General features: G+C 45.2%; 1 protein-coding gene across 1 annotated transcript in view; it reads right to left on the reverse strand.

Annotated features, from left to right (window-relative positions):
• The window catches only part of EPHB1 (EPH receptor B1), a 436,638-nt gene that overhangs the window by 76,483 nt on the left and 341,615 nt on the right, over positions 1-18,540 (reverse strand). Inside the window, exons 7-9 of the mRNA XM_032265843.1 lie at positions 12,565-12,727; positions 8,703-8,811; positions 7,777-7,841 (exon numbers count right to left, since the gene is read on the reverse strand). Coding sequence (XP_032121734.1) covers positions 7,777-7,841; positions 8,703-8,811; positions 12,565-12,727 — 337 coding nt within the window. The remainder of the gene's footprint in view (positions 1-7,776; positions 7,842-8,702; positions 8,812-12,564; positions 12,728-18,540) is intronic.

Consider the following 18,540-nt stretch of genomic DNA (forward strand, 5'->3'; position numbering starts at 1 on the left):
GCCAGCGGCCCCGGGAAGAACAGGAGAGGGCTGGAAAGGGCCATTCTAAAGAGTAGGTGATATTTGGGGATTGAAAGCTGTAGGGAGAGACGTGAATGCTTCTATCCAGGTCTCCTGTGCATTCAGAAAGTACAAAATCAATACCATGGACATCTTAGCAGAGACCATGAATACCCACATGGCTCCAGGGTGCCAGGACAAACCTGGCAATTCCCAGCTGGTAGAGGATGTCTAGAATTCCACAGTATGGTTTCAGAGGTAGTGCATTAGGTTGTATTTAGTCATTAATATTTTTGTGTGCCAGAGTCCCAGGGAAGAGCATTTTGTTTTGGAGCATGGCACTTTGTTCTTCATTCCAGATTTAAGGCAGACATTGTCATTTTTGTGACTCTCCCAAATTTGGTCCAGATATTTAAGCACAAGGGGTTTTATGTGTTTAGAGATCTGTACATAAAGGAACTTCATCCAATCTTCTGCCTCAGTATGTTGATCATCCCTTTCCCTCAACACCGACTAGAACTCCAAACCAGCACTGTGCTAAGAACTGTGGAAGCTACCAGCAAAACCAAGTTCACAAGGGTCTTTAGGCAATCCAGACATGAAATAATTGGAGAACAGTGCAGGATAGTGTTGGATCAGGAGCCCACAGCTGGAAATGGGTGGCAAGTGCTGCAGAGGCCAGAGAAGGCAGAGGCTACAGATGCCAGTTTTCAGGGTCAGAATGCTGAAAACATCAGAACTCAGCTTGAGCCTGAAAGGACACATGAATGTCATATTGCACTGGAAAGGGAGAAGCCTGGAGTGTTGTGAGGCACAGCCAGCAGAGGCCTGGCAGTGCATGGGAAGAGTGACACCAGCTTGAATGTGGAGGGATTCAGTGATGGCCAGAAGCATGGGAAGGCCTTGGTTACCAAATAGAGGCATTAGGATTGATGTCACGGGACACACAGAGATGACAATGGCTCCATCAGCAGGGGAGGGATGTATTGAGAGTGGGGCATTGGGGGGCTCATTTTGCTGGCAGGCTGCAGCATTTGCATGTAATGTTGTGGGGAAGGGGCTACAGGCTGGAAAAATAGCTATGAGGTTACTATGTAATAGTCATTCAGGTGTAAGATAACAGAGTTTTCAACCAGAGTGCTGATACAAGAACAGCAGAAGAGGCAAGACAAATGTCAAAGGAAGAGGTGGTTGCAGCTAATGAGCAATCAGACATGGGGAATTAGGGAGGGACAAGATGAATCCAAGTCAATGCCAAGATTCCTAGAATCACATGGCACCATGAACCAGGTGAAGGACTTCGGGAAAGAAATCGTATTGTAAGGAGAGTTGGCACATGCGGTTTTAGACTTTGGACGTACAAATGAAATGTGCAGGTGCTTAGAAGCTGGTCAGAAAACTCAAGACTGGAAACAGAGTCAGAAGAGTGGAACTGGAGTTGTGGGTTTGGGAGGCAAATTGCTGGTAGCTGAAAGGCTGAAGACTGGGCAGTTTCTTGGAGTAAACCTACTAGTGAAGGCTGAAGAGCACTGGAAATGGTTTGCCCCACCTACTTCCGAGGACCAAGACCAGGACAATGGGTGGTTATCTTTTTCCATGAGAGCAGGGGTCATGGGTGCCCAGCTGGTGCTTGAGGAAGAATCCAGGAAAGGACCCTCAGGGCAGACAAGGCAGACTGGAAAAGTGGGAGGAGGACTTTCCTGACACTTTGTGTTTGGGGGTTTTACCACGATTTCAGGATTTGCTCCAAAACCCAGTTATTGCTGAACATCTATCTTGTAAAGAAGGAAAGTAGACCACAGCTGCTTCCTCTTGAGGAAAGTATTTCAGAAAAAGCTTAACATCTCCCTGCTTTGTGGCTGTCAATGACCAGGACAGGCAGGTCCTTCCCAGCAAGGCCCACTGATTCTGGGTCACTGAGGAGCTGCAGGGAGGCCGAAGACAAGAGCTGATAATCTCAGGACCAGAAGAGTTAACATGGTTTCTCGAGCCTCTGGCTTAGAGCCAGCAGCAGACACATGGGTGAATTTAGCTCATTAAATTTATTTGACATTTAATAAGTCCCCACTGTAAACTCAGCCACCTTTTGTACCAAGGAGCCTTGCCTCCTCTCCCAATAAGTCATCATTTACTCTTCTCAGTGACTAATGCTCTCATCACCCTCCAGAAGAGGGAGCCAAAATTCCCACGGTCTGCCTCCCTCCTCCAGGGTCACACCTGACCTGCACTTCAGTGCCGGAGGTGATTTCCTCTGGGATGAATGCTGTGTCCTTTGCAGTTCTGAAATACAGTCACCACCCAGAATCCAGAAACTGGGTGTGGAATCTTGGGGCTAGATATATTTCTGGGTGTAATTTTGTCCAATATCCCATCTAAAGCAGAAATCTCTCCCGCGTCCTTTACTGACAGCTACCTAATCTCTGCTTGAATAGGAACAGAGAGCTCACACCTCCCTGTAAGGCAGACTGTCTCTTTGCTGGACAGCTCTAATGAAGAAGCAGCACACTTATATGAACAAATCTAGCCTACTTTGATATTTCACCTGATGGTGCCATTTAATCTCATGAAGCCAACAACACCTTTTTTTTTTTTTTTTTTTTAATACCATAACGGCATTATGCCGGATGATGACTTCCAGGTCCCTGCCTGGGCGTCTGCAGCACTGAACAGACGCATTTCCAAGTCTCTTCGGTAGCAGATCAGGACTTGCCACTGCTCCACAAGCAAGCTTCTGTCTTCTGGACAGGTACTTTGCAGACAATGTGCTTCTTGAAATGGGATGCTAGAACTAACATCACTCTAGATGTGTTCTCACCACAAAGAAGATACTGTTTATATATCACCTTTTCTGATCTGAACCCTAATGGAGACCACAGAGTCAGACAGATCTGAGTTTTAAACCTTGTTCTGCAAATCACTAATTCCAAGACTCTGAACAGGTTACTTGTTCTCTCTGAGGCTTTGTTTCTTCATATGCAAAATGTACCTTATGGGGCCGTTAGGAGGATGAAACTAGTTAAAATATGCAAAGTGTTTAACACAGTAAGTATGCAATACTGGTAGTTATTAGTAGTATACTGTATCAATAACATTGCTTGGATTTTTATCAGTTATATATCACTCATACTAAGAATGTGGTCAACTAAATCAGTTTTTTCACACAAATAAACAGCAAGTTAGGTCTCCTATTTGTGCTGCTTCTTTATTTTTGTTTTAACCTAAACACTAGATTCCAGATTTATCCTGCTAACATTTTGTCTTGCAGATTTCAAATTAGCATTCAAAGCTGTTGGATAGTTCTGAATTTTGATTCATCTTCTGTGGTGTTAGTTATGCTCTCCAACTGTTACCTACACACTCAATAAGCTTCCCTATGCTTGCACCTGAGTCATGAATTTAAAAAACAATCAAACAAACAAGAGATTGAAGAGGACAAGGACTAAAATAACACTAGGGACTTCCTTTCTGGCTACTTTCTTTTGGTAGGAAGATAAGCTCTGTATCCACTTAAAAATGTTTTCCCTTAGGAGATTATAAAATATTTTTACCAAAATAAAAATTCAATCCATCTGCAATTCCTCTTAAATTTACTAAAGGTATAACCCTGGTAAATTAGATGAGGCCCTCCTATTATTTTTCTTAATGAATCTTTGGGGCTTCCCAAAGATCACTGAATTCAAGTTTAAATGCCCAGAACCCATCTGCTTAATCATCTCCCCAAATGTTTGGCAGGGATCAAGTTCAGACTCCTGTTCTGTAATCCCTGTGCTCTACCCCTTACCCTATGTGAAAATTAGGGTGTTTGACAATCTAAAGTCTTTGGGCATATACCCCATTTGTTTGTGCTTTTCCCAAAGTTTACCAACAGTTGTGCTGTAATGTTATCTGCAGTGCCAACACAGGGACGTGAGTCTGTCAGGGCCGCTTTCTGAAAGCCCTTGACCCTTGACCCCTTAACAAGCTCTCATCTTCCCTTCTCCCTACCCCTACACATTCCACCCAACTCAGAAATCAAGAAATCAGGGAGGTGTCAACCTCTATAAAGTATGTGGTAACCTCAGGCCCTGTAAATACCTTTTAGCATTTCCCAAATGTAGGATCAACTGGAACTTTTTTCAAGATAGATTCCCAAACTTATTTTTGCCCACCTAGATCATCCAGGTGGCCCCCTGGACTACTTAAATCATCTCATCCTGGCAATTGTTAGCCAGCCAGCACCTACTGAGAACTGGCCCCCAACAACCATGAGAACAAACTGTCTCTCTGCCTCTTCCAGGACTCGGAAAGCCACATTCCCAGCCTCCCACCCTTGAACATGCACGATAGGCTCAGATGAAGAGCATCCAGCACCACACCCAGCATGTCTTCTCTTCCAGCCTGCCTTCCAGCTAGTCTCTTTCCACCCAAATCCAAATTCTCTTTACATTCCTGTTCACTGTGCTCCAGGCTCTGAGGAGGAACATAAACCAGTGCCCTAGAAGCCACATTATGTTCTCAAATTTACCAGATCTGCCATGTCTCAACTAGCTAGAGAAGGTTTTCTGTTTGCAAACATTTCTCTCATTTATTCTTCAGCTTTTGCATCAGTTTGAAAGGAAGGTCTGGGAGGGGAGGGGCTGCCAGCCTCTCTAGTATCCTGCACCCTGCCTGCAGGGAAGAGAGGCAAGGGCTCTCTCGGGCATTAATGAACAAGCTGGGGAGCCGCTGGTTACTCCTCAGTTAGGAAGATCTCAGAGCTCCATATTGCTGTCTGCATCCCCCGGAAGTTCATACATGTGGGTGGTCCAGGTGTAGTTACATGCACATATTCAGATCAGACATTATCAATCTTTCTGCCTCCTGCAGTGGGATTCAGAGCGGGGAGCCACAAAACACCAACTTGGACAGCTGGGATTAGTCCTGGAGCTGCTGCTCATCATGAGGCTGTGGAACGAGCAGGGGCTCTGCAGCCGGGCTTAGAGGGTGTACAGTCTGCCTCTGTTACTTAGCCATGTGCCCTAGATAAGTCACTTAACCTTCCTAGATGAATTCCTTTCTCTTAGAGTGGTTGCGAAAGTTCAGTGAGTTTAAGAGAGCTACCAAAGTAAAACTCCCAATGCAGGGAGTACCCTAACCCATTACTTTTACCCTTACCCACTTTTTGACCAGGCCCTCCCTTCATCAGAGCCTTCAGTTTCCCCTTCTATGTGTGCTGAGCCATCTGCCAGCTCTATACTCCTTTGACCATGATTCTCCAACTTTAGTCAGGGAGATGGATGTTCACAGGAATAAATGCACAAATGCAATTCAACGTATGAGGCTGAGTTCAGACAACTTGTATGGAAAGAGGAGCCAGGTGTCCAAGATCAGATCAGAAGAGAATAGTTATGAATTGAGGGAAAGGACAAGCTTTATAAAAAGCAAACTGAATTAAAAAGAGGGCAAATATCTAAGGAAACCAGGGGAGTGAACCTAGACCCACAAAAATCCCTGCATCCATCCTGAGTCCCAGGAATGGCAGCTCTGCAGCTGGTCAGCAATGTTCCTTCGGCTGTCCTCTCTTGTTCCAGCAAGGCCACTATTACTGTAGACTGAGGGTTGGTTTTTCTATGGATCTCAGGAACCAGTAAAACCTTCCTCTTTTGGCCTGACAGGTGACAGAGTCCCCCAAAAGGTGGCTGTGAGCATTTTGGAAGCATGCCTTTGTGCACATGGGCACCATGTGATGGCCTGGCATAGCTACTCCTCGAAAGCAGAACAGCCAGATCTCAGGTTGCAGCAGCTGAAAGCACACAAAGTTTCACCCCGCTTGATGTTCTGAGACCCTCTGTACCCCACCCAGGGGGTGAAGCCAAGACTTAGCTTGCACAATTTTAGAAAGGGAGTTCCCACCTAAGGCATCCTAATGCATCTTTGGATATCTCTAGACTTCGAAGTGAGAGTCCTCCTTTTGAACCTAATTTTGCGTCCTTATGGCCCTGGCTCTGCTTTCAGGCTGCATCACCATCTCTAAACATTTCATCCACAGCATTCACAGGATGCCAGATCTGAAATGAACCTTACAGTGGCTCATGGTGAAAAGAAGTCAGCCCTGGGCAAGGGTCAGGGAGGCAATGTCAGGATCCTGACACAGAGGCAGGGAAGCAGGGAGACGAAGGTCACCCTTGAGGAAATACTGACGCACCCTGGTGGGTGCACCATCACTTGAGAATCACAGGTACAAGGAAAGTCCGTTTTCCTGCTGAGGAAGGTAAGGCCCTGCCTGGAAGAACTGATGCACAGGCCAACATAAGTAGAAGCATCTTGTAGATTATGCAGCAATGCACAGAGTCAGGCCACAGGAAAGGAAAGATAATGCAGTAGGGTTGATCCTTCCAAAATCAGTGACAATGGAGGCTTAGAGTGGCCTGGGGAGAGAAAGAAAGAGGAACAAACAGAGCTCTGAATGGAGTAGGAGCTGTGCCTGTGGCCTTAGAGGGGCCCCATGTGGGCTGCTGATGGTGGGAACTGCCCTGGGCCATCGTGGGAGAGCAGCAGTGCCCAAGCCAATGCGGAACTCACAGCTCCCTTCAGCAATAAGTGCCCTAGGCAGCAGCCCAGCTGCCAGGAGCTTGGGCCTCTGCAAACCCTTGGCAGGGTCTTGATCTTAGATTGAAAGCCATATCTACGAAGTGCCCTTTGTACAGCCGGAGTCAGCACCAGCCACATTAGAACACAAGTTCCTTCATGGTACAGCTGATGCTGGGACATCCAGACATCACTTCTGCACCTTGGGTAACTTTGGAGAAGAAGCAATTGGATCCATGAGAACTTTGGCTTTGGAGTCCTTGTTTGCTCCCAGAAGAACCCCCCTGTGGAGGCAGGCTTAGTGTGTGGGGTACCTGGGAGGTCTGTTTTCCATGCTTACTACTGAGAGAACAGGAAGCACGGGCCTTACATGGCAACAAGGGGATTGAGGTGAGATGAGCCTTACAGAGGAAGCCTTGACAGAGCATAGCACAAAGCGCTAGGACAGATTTCTGAGGGCATCTGTCAAATTCAAAAGGAGTTATTTAGAAACAGAATGTGTCTGCTGTAAGGATCTGAGAATTCTGCTCTCTGGAGGCAGGAAAATGGCCCAACTGACCTCATGGACCTTTCTCAGATGCTGCAATGTTGTGACTGTACAGATGAGAAAACAGGTCTGACAGAGAACTTTATGTTGCACATTGGCGAAAAGAAATTTTAGTTACAAAAATATTGCAAATATAGGTTTATAAAAGAGAGCAGAGGAGGATTATGAGTGAGAAAAACTTTTAAAGGTACTGCTTAAAGGAAAACCCTCGGGAGATATCCCAGCACTTTGGCCTCTTGGGCTCTGCTATCTTTTTAATTCCTACATTCATGTTCTCTGGCTTATCTGTGAATTTGGTTAACACAGTCCCCAGCCTCTCCATTGGGTAAGATAAGGCAGAAGATGTTAATAGAGAACCCTCCATCTTTTCCCACTGAGTCTGATTTCAAGATTCATTGAATTGCTAAACTCAATCTTTTCCTTGCATTCCTATATGGGCTTATCAATGCAGACAATAATCTACCCACCAGGCATCCAATGAGACCCCACAATAGGTAGACAGCAGATGGGAGGGCAGCCTTGTTGCCCCTGGGGACCTGCAGGAAGGCGGCCAATGCACTGGGGGCTGGGAGGGAACTTGCCACTGGGACTAGCCAGTCTGGCTATAAAAAGAGCTCTGAGCCCTAGCCCACTTGGCTCAGTGGCCCACGGGGTCAGACAGTGGGTGTCTGCTTTCTACTTACCTCGGCCTGTGCTGTAATGCTGGAGCTTATCGCTGTACACAGCCTCTTTGCTATAAGCCCGTTTCCTGCAGATACAAAGAGGAGCTCTCTCAGCCATGAGGCATATCCATCACTCCGTTCCAGGTACCTCCATCTAGACCCCAGTCCAGATGGGGGCTCACCCTGGGCATCTCCCAGGATTGGGGACTGGGCAACTCTCACTTCAGCCTTCCTGCTGCAGTTAGAACTCTGGTTGACTACCACTCACTCCTGTGGGCAGATGGGTCTGCTTTTAAGTCAACGTCTTACAGAAGCCTGGCGGGGCTATGGGACCCCATTTAGAAGGCAGAGCTGATGAGGGCAGAGGTGAAGAGGATGTCCATCAGCACTTAAGCTACATTGTGGAACTGCTTGGGAGGGATCCAGCTACAGGGCTTTGCATGGCAGAATCTGGGCTAGCCACTGAAGACAGTAGCAGCAGTATTAAAAAATCACAAGACTTTCGGGGCCAGCTCTTCTGCAGACTCAGAGTTTCCCTTTCCTCCTCATCTTCTCTCCTGCCAGCCTGCCTCTCTCTTGTTGGCTGTCAAGAGCCTGAGTTCCCTAACTGGAGGATGGGTTGTGCAAAGGCTTGATGCTCCAGTGGGTCAAATGCAATTTTGTAACTGTCACTCTGAAAAGCCATTGTGTGTAAGGGCGGCTAGAAGTCTTGGCTAAAATGAGGTTTGAGGATGGATGCTGTTTACTCATAGCCTTGCCCAGCTCTCATATGAATTTTTTCCCAGCTGAATAAATATCTAAAGAATTCTAGGCTGCTCTTGGATTGAGATGGAGTGATGATTGTGGTCATGAATGGTCAGACCCTATTTGATCCACACAGCCTGGGAAGGGGCAATGGAGAGGGGCTTCCTGAGTCCAAGGAGAGCCAGCAAGAGTGGAGGACCTACCTGCTGCAGACGATGGAGATGGCCACCAAGGACACAACGAACACAACCCCGGCTGCTGCTGAGCCAGCAATCAGGGGCAGCTGCTCCCTCAGTTCGGACTTGTAATCATCTAGGTGAGAAAGAGGCATTAGAATCCTCCCCATATATCTTCTGCAAACAGCTGATGCTCAGTGCATGATACCAAAGACATAATCTAAACACACACACACACACACACACACACACACACACACACACACGATGGTTTCTATGTGTCAGAGCTCTGAGTCCAACCAAAACAAAGAGCAATTTTTAAATTATAAATAAACAAAAGCAACCCAAAACAAAGAACAATGAAAACAAAACAGCCATGACAGAATCTCAGAACTAAGGTGATGACATTTGTTTCTGAAGCAGAGATGACTCCCAATCTATATCCCCTCAATTGGAAGGTCTCTCAAAGGACTGTCAGCCATGTTAAGGATAATCAAATGAAAGGGACTTATCTAAATGAAAACCACTGCTGAAATATCTTCTAAAGCATGAAGCTGTGAAATGCCACACAGTCAACAGATTCATTGAGCAGATATTTAGAGTATCCGTAGTCAGCCAGCACCACTCCAGGCACTGAGGAGGATGAAGAAATGCCTGAGAAATGAATGGCCCAGCACTCTTAAGTTCCTACTCAAGAAGAAAATGATCGGGGCTTCTGCCAAATGTTAGAACCATGCTAAATTATGCAGTGGAATGGGAAGCCTATGGGTCATAGAGGCAGACGGAGCTCATCTAAACCTTGGTGTTGCCATGTGTAAGCTTTGTGATATTGGACACATGATTAGTATTTCTGACTCTCAGACTTATCTGTTGAAAAAAATCAAATCACATGAAGCACACTTCACCATGTCTGCCCTATCACGGGTGTCCTAAATACGAAATCTCTTTTCTTTAATCTATACAAATCATTTGGCCCAGCTGGCTAGTATTATTATTGTCCTGGTTATGCTTTCACTGGTGTTAAAGAACTATTATCTAACATTAAAGACCTAGGCATATGAAAATCAAGCTATTTATGTTGAATTACAATTAGGGTTGCCAGCTACAGCAAATACAAATGCAGGACTGCCAATCACATTTGAATTTCTGGTAAATAATGAATTAGGTTTTAGTGTACGTATGCCTCAAAAATTCCATGGGAGATACTTACACTAAGACATTATTTTCATTTGTCTGAAATTCAAATTTAACTGTTCATCTTATATTTTATCTAGCAACCTTAATGACAATATCTTTTTCTTTTCTTTTTTTTTTTGACAGTCTTGCTCTATCGCCCAGGCTGGAGTGCAGTGGCACAATTTCAGCTCACTGCAACATCCGCCTCTCGGGTTCAAGTGATTCTCCTGCCTCAGCCTCCTGAGTAGCTGGGATTACAGGCGTGTGCCACCACACCTGGGTAATTTTTATATTTTTAGTAGCGATGAGGTTTCACCATGTTGGCCAGGCTGGTCTTGAACTCCTGACCTCAAGTGATCTACCTGCCTCAGCTTCCCAAAGTGCTGGGATTACAGGCGTGAGCCACCATGCCTGGCTGGCAATACTTAAAGTGAGGTTCCCCATGAGCTATCATAATTACCTGAGCCTGGCTGTCAAACATGACTATTTCTGACCCCTTTTCAGATCTACTGAATCAGAACCTCTGGGTGAAGAGCAGGATGTCTGCTCTTTGATAGTTGAACTCTCCTTCAACCATGTGGGCGGAGAAAGATTTCTAAGAACAAGGATGTTGGTTCTTGATGCCTCCCACTCTCTAGGGTTTTAAAGACTGAAGGTAAATTTTCAGTTGCCCTCAGCTGAGAGCTTTCTGTAATATATGTGTTTAAAACATAAATTTGGCAACAAAAAATATACAGGGAACCACAATGAAGCATTTTTAACAATGTCTTTATAAATTAAAAACTTCATAAGGTAATATGAAACTTAAACGATTTTTTTAAAATTAGGCCGCTAAGTCAAAGATCAGAACGGTGTAGCTAAGAGCAGCCCAGGACCATAGTGTGTCTGCCCTATGTGGAGATCACCAGTCCAGAGTGTGGCTATTGACTCTGGGTGGGGTTCCTCAGGTCCTCCCTGCCCCAACGAGCCTATCATCGATCAGCCTTCTGACTACCTTCATTCTGCAGACAGGCCTGCTGCCCCAGCGAACACAATTACTACCCATGTGTGAACCTCAGTCATTAAGATAAATACTCCCAAATTTGGCCACTTACCAGAACTCTCTTATATCCAGCCCCTCTTGGGTTTGCAAAACTTAACTGCCAAATGTAAAAGAAATAGCCTTCTTGGGAGAAATGTTTTACTTCTTGATTTGTCTAGTAGAATTGCCAAGAGACCAGCACTCAGAGCATTTTGAGTTTTGGGCTTTTAATCCTGTGTTGCTGCTGATGTCAGAGTGCCTATAAATCTAGACAGTAGGTGAGGTGCAAAGAGGGGGACAGAGTCCTTAAGGAAAAAAGAAGACAGTCTGCGTTCCTTTCATTCCACCAGCATTATTAATCTGAATGAACTGGCTCACCACTCTACCCCACTTCACCATCCTCAAAATAGGGCAGAAAGTTCACCTCAAATAAACTCAAAATAGGTTGCAAACTCCAATCTTACAGGGGCCATGCAGTTCACATTAAAGCATCCAGGTTAGAAACACTGGGAAGCGGTGGGCACCATATGGACACAGCTGCCTCTCAGCTTTAAGGCAAGGTCCTCACTCCAGAGTGTCCACCAGCATTGGCCTCTCTTACAATTTTTTCACAAGAACATCAACATCCCGATTTGTATTAAAAAAAAAACTACCTGATTTCAAATGTCTCCAATTAATTTCAAAATTGTTTAAGAAAAATGCAATGTGCATCAAGATAAAATCTCAAGCCCTATCAAACACCCAGTCTAACAGCATTGGCCTAAAATAAAATGCTATAAAAGGACAGACTGTTTTATGTATAATTTAATTAACGAAGGAAAAATGGAAAGCTTTTAATTTGGGGAGTCAGGAATAGACTGACATTTGGAATACTATCAGGAAACAGCTCATCAGCGAATAATAAATATAGATATATAGGTAGGTAGGCAGATATACAAGTGAGTACATAAACTACTGTAAATGGCTAGTTAAGAGAGACAGTAGTAGGCACAGTCAGATAGATACACTCAAGAACAATGCTGAGGCTATTGGGAAATCAGATTTTTCAGAACTATTGAGAGGGGTAGTCTCAGAGGACTGGGGCAGATAGATATTATAGGGCACTAATAAAACCCAAAGGTAGAGGTATATTTATGGTGGTAGACTTTCTGGCCTTGAGGACATCTTGGCTGTACTATCTGGAGACATCTGAGCAGGACATACTGGGGGTCACATGTGAAGTTGCTTCAAATTTCTGAGATCCCAGGTACATGAGACTGCCATATCCAACATTTTGTCTTTCCCTTTCCTCCCTGAAGACCTCAGCTCATGAAACTGGGCCATGAGCTCAGCTTTCAGACAACAAGCATGGAGGAGTGAAGTGGGCATGAGGGTGAAGCCGAGGCATCCAGACTTCGGTACAGAGGCAAGAGGGCACACGGGCCCCATGAGACAGGTATGAGCCTCATTGCTGAAATGCAAGATTACACATGGCAAGAGACCTTCAAAGGCAAAGCCAATCAGATGTTGGGAGAGAAATGAGCCAGACTTCTGAAAAATCTACATGGCTCTGCTGGGAGGCAAACCATTTGAAGGGAATTCTATTGGAATCCAGTTGGAGATTGTCCTTTTGGCTAGTGCGGCATCTTTGGGGCTACTTCTTTTCCCACACTGCCTGCCTGGGATTCTGCCACTGCCCTCTTCCACCCTTACCATCCGTCAGAGTCTGGAAGCACATCTTGCCGCTGAACTTGCCGTAGCCAGCAACGGTGCGGGCGCGCACCTGGACCACATACACCATGCCAGGCCGCAGCCCATCAATCCTTGCTGTGTTGGTCTGACTCCTGGCCATGGAGGAGTTGAACTCATTGTGTTCCTGAAAGAAAGCAAGGGAAAGGGTCACCATTCCACTCCTGAAGGTTACACCCCCAGCCCACTCTGCCCTGGAGTACTCAGGCCCCATCCATTCTTGGTCCTGAAGATCTGCTAGAAGTTGTCATCAGCCCCAGGCCATTCCTCTGGATGGGGACAAGAAGTCTGATCTGGGTCAAGGGAATGTAGGGTCAGGTCTAGACTATGAGGCGGCCACACCCTGAAGAAAGACGCCTGGGGAAATGGCTGAGTGCTCAGGGACTAGCAAGGAGGCTTATAGTCATTCTCTAGTCCTACTCCCCCAGGGTTCAGAGGTGAAATAATATAGCACATCCAGCTTTGCAAAACCCCTCAAGTCTCTGATCAGCAGAAGCAAACTAGGCAACCACCCATGTGCCCCCTGCCTGCCCCTCTGTCTTGCTTCTGCTGAGTTGTCCTGTTTTCTCTCCTGACTCAGGATCTCCCTAGCTACTCCCCAAACTGGCTGCTCTGCATCACTACCCTTCAGTTCCTCCAAGTGCTCATGCAAAAAGGCTTTCTGTCCACTCTGCTGAAGAGATAGAGGCCATTCTGGACTGCCCTCCACACCTGCTTTTGCCCTCACCTCGCCCTGTGTCTGGATGTGCATCCCCTAGCTACTTCCCACCAGCATTCAGAGTGGGCGTGTCCCTTCTCCTTGGAGAGCAAGCCCTGCGTCCTCAACCTCCCTACCGACTCGGGGTCAGCCTCATTCTCCTGTCTGTCACTCTCTCCAGTGCTTTCTGTGCTGACCTCTATGGTCCCTGTCATCTGCACAGTTGAGTCCTCCGATGTGCAGAGAGTTGCTTCTGGTTTTCAGAAGCATGACCGTTTTGCCCATGATGAGTGGCCTTAAAAGGGCACTTATTGAATATGTGATTTGTGCCTGGACTTTTGCAGCCTCCTATCTTTCCTGATGCTCCCCATCAACCCCACCCAATGCCACACTTCTTTTATTAAAAGGTCTCTGATCTTCCCTAAAACTAACATCACACAAAGGCAAAACTCTTAAATATAAATCTGCAAGTCCTTCATAATGAAGTCAATTCCAATCTCTCACATTCCTTTAAACCCGGGGACCACACCTTGGCCAGCAGGCATTTGCTTAGCTGTTTTCTCTGTCGAAAATGTCTCTTGCCAGGGCTCCTCTACTCCCTCCAAATTGCTTAAGCCTATATTTCCCAAGGCCTCCTCTCTAGGAAGGCTTCTCTCCCCACTCTGGGATATGGACTGTCTACACCACCGTCATTCCGAATCATACCTCACCCCAGCGCCTTCTTATATACACATGAACTTGTAGCCTGGCCTCCAATCCTTTTCACATGAGTGTATCTTTTCTCTGCAGAGATTCTGAGTTATCTGCAAGTGTGCATGAACAGAAGCTTAGAGCCTGGGCCTGCCTTTGCCAGCACAATGAATTCTAGAGAAAAATGGGGATATTTAGTGAAAATGAAGAGCTTAGATCACTAGGAGGGGAGGTGCCCAACCTCTTGTGCAGATCTGGGGTACTGTGATGAGTTCTAGGCACAGCATGCTTTACAAATGTGGGGAAATTGCAAGCTATATCCTCAGTAAATGACAGAAGAAACAGGTAGTTGAGCTAGGATACAGTACAGTGATAAGAAATTCCCATTGTTTAAAATACATAAAGAACATATTTTATGTAAATATATGTAAAGAATATAGTACAGTGATAAGAAATTTCCATTGTTTAGAATATATAAAAGCCTACTTTGCTAAGTTAAAGATGACCTGATGTGTATTTAATCACTCATTCATTCATTTGGCCAGGCAGTACATTTATGACACACTACTCTGCCTGGGTGCTATAAATGGGCTGTAGGTACAAAGACCTGGTCCCTTTCCTATGGGGACGTAATATCTTATGGGTGGACTGGTAAATCAATAGGAGTGTTGATTGAGTGACTTGGCAGAGAGCAGTTCAGGGGATTGTGGGGGCACAGCAGGGGACCATCCAGTGCAGACTTGGGGGGAAATACAGAGCAACTCCAGAAAAGGGTGACCTGAGTTGAGTCACAAAAGATGAAATAAATTAGCCACATGGATGAATGTGGAGAGTGAGAACAGAATTAAACATGCAAAAACAAAGCCTACAGGAGTTCAGGAGACTGCAAGTAATTGGCATATCTGAAGTGTGGGTGGCATAGAAATGGCCATAAATGATTCAGAAGCAGTTGTGGGGGACCACAGGTCTCAGGTCAGCTCAAACACACAGTTGAAAGTTACAAAGAAACTCATTCTCATTCTAATGAAGGGGATGTCTATTGGGCCCTGGGAGAGACTGCCTGCAGAGGAACTGCCCACCCACTATTTGATCTATTTAAACAGGAGATCCTCCCTACCTCCAATCAGGGATTCAGAAGAAAGAAGATGTTTTTTCACTATAGGAGAGATGTCATCTAGAACTTTGATCATTTCTATTTGACACAGTGGAGATCTGAGATCCGAAACTATAACAATCACCAAGTTACCTTGCAAATAAGAACAAAATTCCATTGCTACAAAATCCAAGCAGCTGCCTGAATCCTCTGGCTTTACTAGAATCTGCTGAAATCAGGCACTGGTTGATAAATGCGAGGCACTGACTGGATAGCTGTTATTGAAAAACTGTTTTAATACATCATTGGTATTTGGATTGTGGGGACCAAACATTACTCTATAATCACTTTATAGTCCAAACATTCTTGAAGAAGTTCATTGATTAAAATGAATATTAGTTCTTGTTCCCCACAAAATCATTAATCAATTTCAGGCAAATCAGTAAGAGCCATGAACAACGTTGCTTTTTTTTTTTAATTGGTTGCTTATGACTGATTATAAGCATGTAGGAGACAGAGGATGGAGGATAGAGGATGCAGCTGTTGAGGGCAGAGAGCATGTCTCCCTCATTTCTCCTTCCCCACCCCAACATGCAGCACACTGCTCGTACCGCCTGGGCGCTCAACAACTCCATGCTAAATGAGTGAATAAACAGCACACTTTGGTCCAGTTATTCGAACCAATCGATTGAGCACAAGATGTTGCCAAGGTCTGAAAGAGTCTCTATGAGAAAATGGTCCTAAAATTTGAAAGGTAAGAATTCCCAAGGTCTAAACCAGCCAGTCCTAGCCTATATAGTTATTATGAAGAGCGAGTAACCATAAACACTTAATCATTAAGACAGCTGAGAGCAGATGTAGATGCTCCTCCCATGGTTTGCCTACAAGCACTGACACCAGGAGTGAAAAGTGCTACACGACAGTAAACAAGAGAGAATGATGAATGGAAATGTTTAAAATGGGGAAGGAGATAAACATGGGAAAGGCACTGGGAGTGTCATCAGCTCGATGGCATCTGAGCTCTCTATTAATGAACTGGTGGAGGAAGCAAATGCTGCATCATTCTATGCTCAGAGTGAAACTGAGAGGGGTCCTAAGTGCAAACCCAGGGTTATGTGGAGCAGGAGACCCATGGAGGGTTTTCAGGAGTTGCAAAACTGCCCTCATGGGCCAGCTACCTTTTCTGATAATGTTCCATTGGAGCCCAGCCAGGCTTATCAATTTGCATATTACCTACGGTTACTTTCCTGCTACAAAAGCAGAGTTGACTATAGTAGTTGGAGCAAAAACCGCATGGCCCATAAGGCTAAATTATTTACTATCTGATTCTTTATAAGAAAAGCTTACTGACTCTTGGTCTAGATGAAGGGGCTGGGACTTCCCTGCAGGGAGAGGAGATGGCATAAGATGAAGAAACAATGGGGTTTGCTTCTTTGGACCAAATCCAGGACATCTACTGGGCTAAATTCTATTTGTGTCTACATCTTCTAAAGACCAGGATTCCAAGACCACATGGAGCAGGTAGGCAGATCATTCTTTCCGCAAGTATTTGGATTCATTATTAAGATACAATCTCTTATTTGGGGAGCCACAGGGTGCTTGCACCTACTCTCCTATCAAACTCAGAAGTTTCCACCACTGAAGTATAATAAAAATGTGTTAAGTTCTTCTTCTGTGACTCCCTAGCTCTGACCTGTGTTGTTATGGGTAAGTCATTTAACATTTCTATGACTTAGCTCCATCATCTATAAATTGGTTATATATGTTTTCAAGTATACACTTATTTTTTCCTTTAAGGATCAGAGCTAATATATCTGTGTATATCTAGCACATAATAGATACTCAACATATGATAAATTTTTATCATCATTGTTTCAAAAGGCTCTCATGGGCTAATATCTTTTTCTCTGGTCACATTAGGAATAGTCAAAACAATGTAATGTACTTTATAGTCAAGCACTTCATAAGTGAAGGAGGGTTCCACATTAACATACTGAATGGTAATGAATGTTTGGGCAAAGAACCTTCTGTGCTCCCAAGGAAAGCATTCTCTCCTCTGGAGTGGGGACAATAATTTGCTTCACTGAGGTGTGGAAGCTGCTGCAGGCATTGGGCTGCTGTGTATGTGTGTCTGTTAATAATTAGTACAAATTACTAAGGAGCAGGGAGGTAGCCTGAATGGGAGAATAAGCTGCTTTCATAGCATAAGAAGTTGAGGTTAATTACAGTTTTCAAGGAAAAGCTGCACAGGGAAAGGCAGTGGAGGAGCTTGGGCTGGTTCGAGAGGAAGGAGCTGAGGCACACAGGTGCGAGCCTCATGGCTTCAGTGCTTGGCCTGTCATTAAGCCCTTGACCCCTACCCCGGCTGCGCACTGAAGTGACTGCCCTGGGCACAGCAGATGAGGAGGAGTATGCAGTCTCCAATATATTCTGCCCATTCCCAGCACCACCACCTGCTGCGGGGCAAAGGACCCAGGCCCGCTTCCCAGCTGTGGGACTCTGGACAAGGTTTTTGTTTTATTAAGCTCTTTGTTTGCCTTTTAAAAATGTCTACCCATAGCAATGATACTAACATTTACCACACTGGCGTATGAGGGGGAAGTAGACAATGTTTATAAAATCCCTGGCACACAATAGGTGCACACTGGGGAAAAATTATTATTTTTCTGAGATGAGGTGTTATTTCAATGGAGCTACAAGTTCATGTGTGTCGAAAGGGGAGCTAAGTGGACCCTTGTTAGGTCAACTTTGATGACAGAATGAGACCATGTGGTCAGTTAGTCTAAACACTTCCTTCTAAAACATGTTAAAAAGTCAACATTTACTTTATAAACTGACAAAAAATATTCAGCAAGTAAGAGCCCTAAATTCAAAACAGATCAGACATAACAGGTACTTATGAATTCAGCTGGTTCAAGTTATTTCCAATTCACTGAATTATCTGAAGCAACTCTTTACAAGACCCAATATTCTCTAAGCAGAATAGAATGCTGCTTAATCCTCCACCTTGCTTGCGAGTTCGGCTCTAATGGTTGAAGGGCATCCTCCTTACAGACTAGATTGGTGATCCAGCTGGACCTCCGCTTTTAAGGAAGTAAATGGCTACCACTCTATAAATGTGAAAACTGTGACCTAGAGTGGTTAAGTAATTGGACCACAGCTCTGTGGCTCGTTAGCTGCACAGGGCACTGGAAACTAGGGCTTCTGCTTCCACTGCAGCCACGCCCCACGACTCAGCACAGCCTCACTGTTGCAGGCTATAGGCCCCTGTTTCTGTTTCCATGGACCTACTGTAAGACCTCACCGAGGCTCAGGACTTTCATACCATCTACATACTCACAGGCCCCAGATGGACACCTTCACCCAGGCTTCTCTTTCAAATTCCAGATGTGCACCTCTTGCTGCCTACCCTACATCTCTTCTTGGGCGTTTTGCAAGCATTTTAGACACTGAGCTAAAC

This window comes from Sapajus apella, unplaced genomic scaffold, assembly GCF_009761245.1.
Source record: "Sapajus apella isolate SASKATOON/1434 unplaced genomic scaffold, GSC_monkey_1.0 scaffold4, whole genome shotgun sequence".
Lineage (NCBI taxonomy): Eukaryota > Metazoa > Chordata > Mammalia > Primates > Cebidae > Sapajus > Sapajus apella.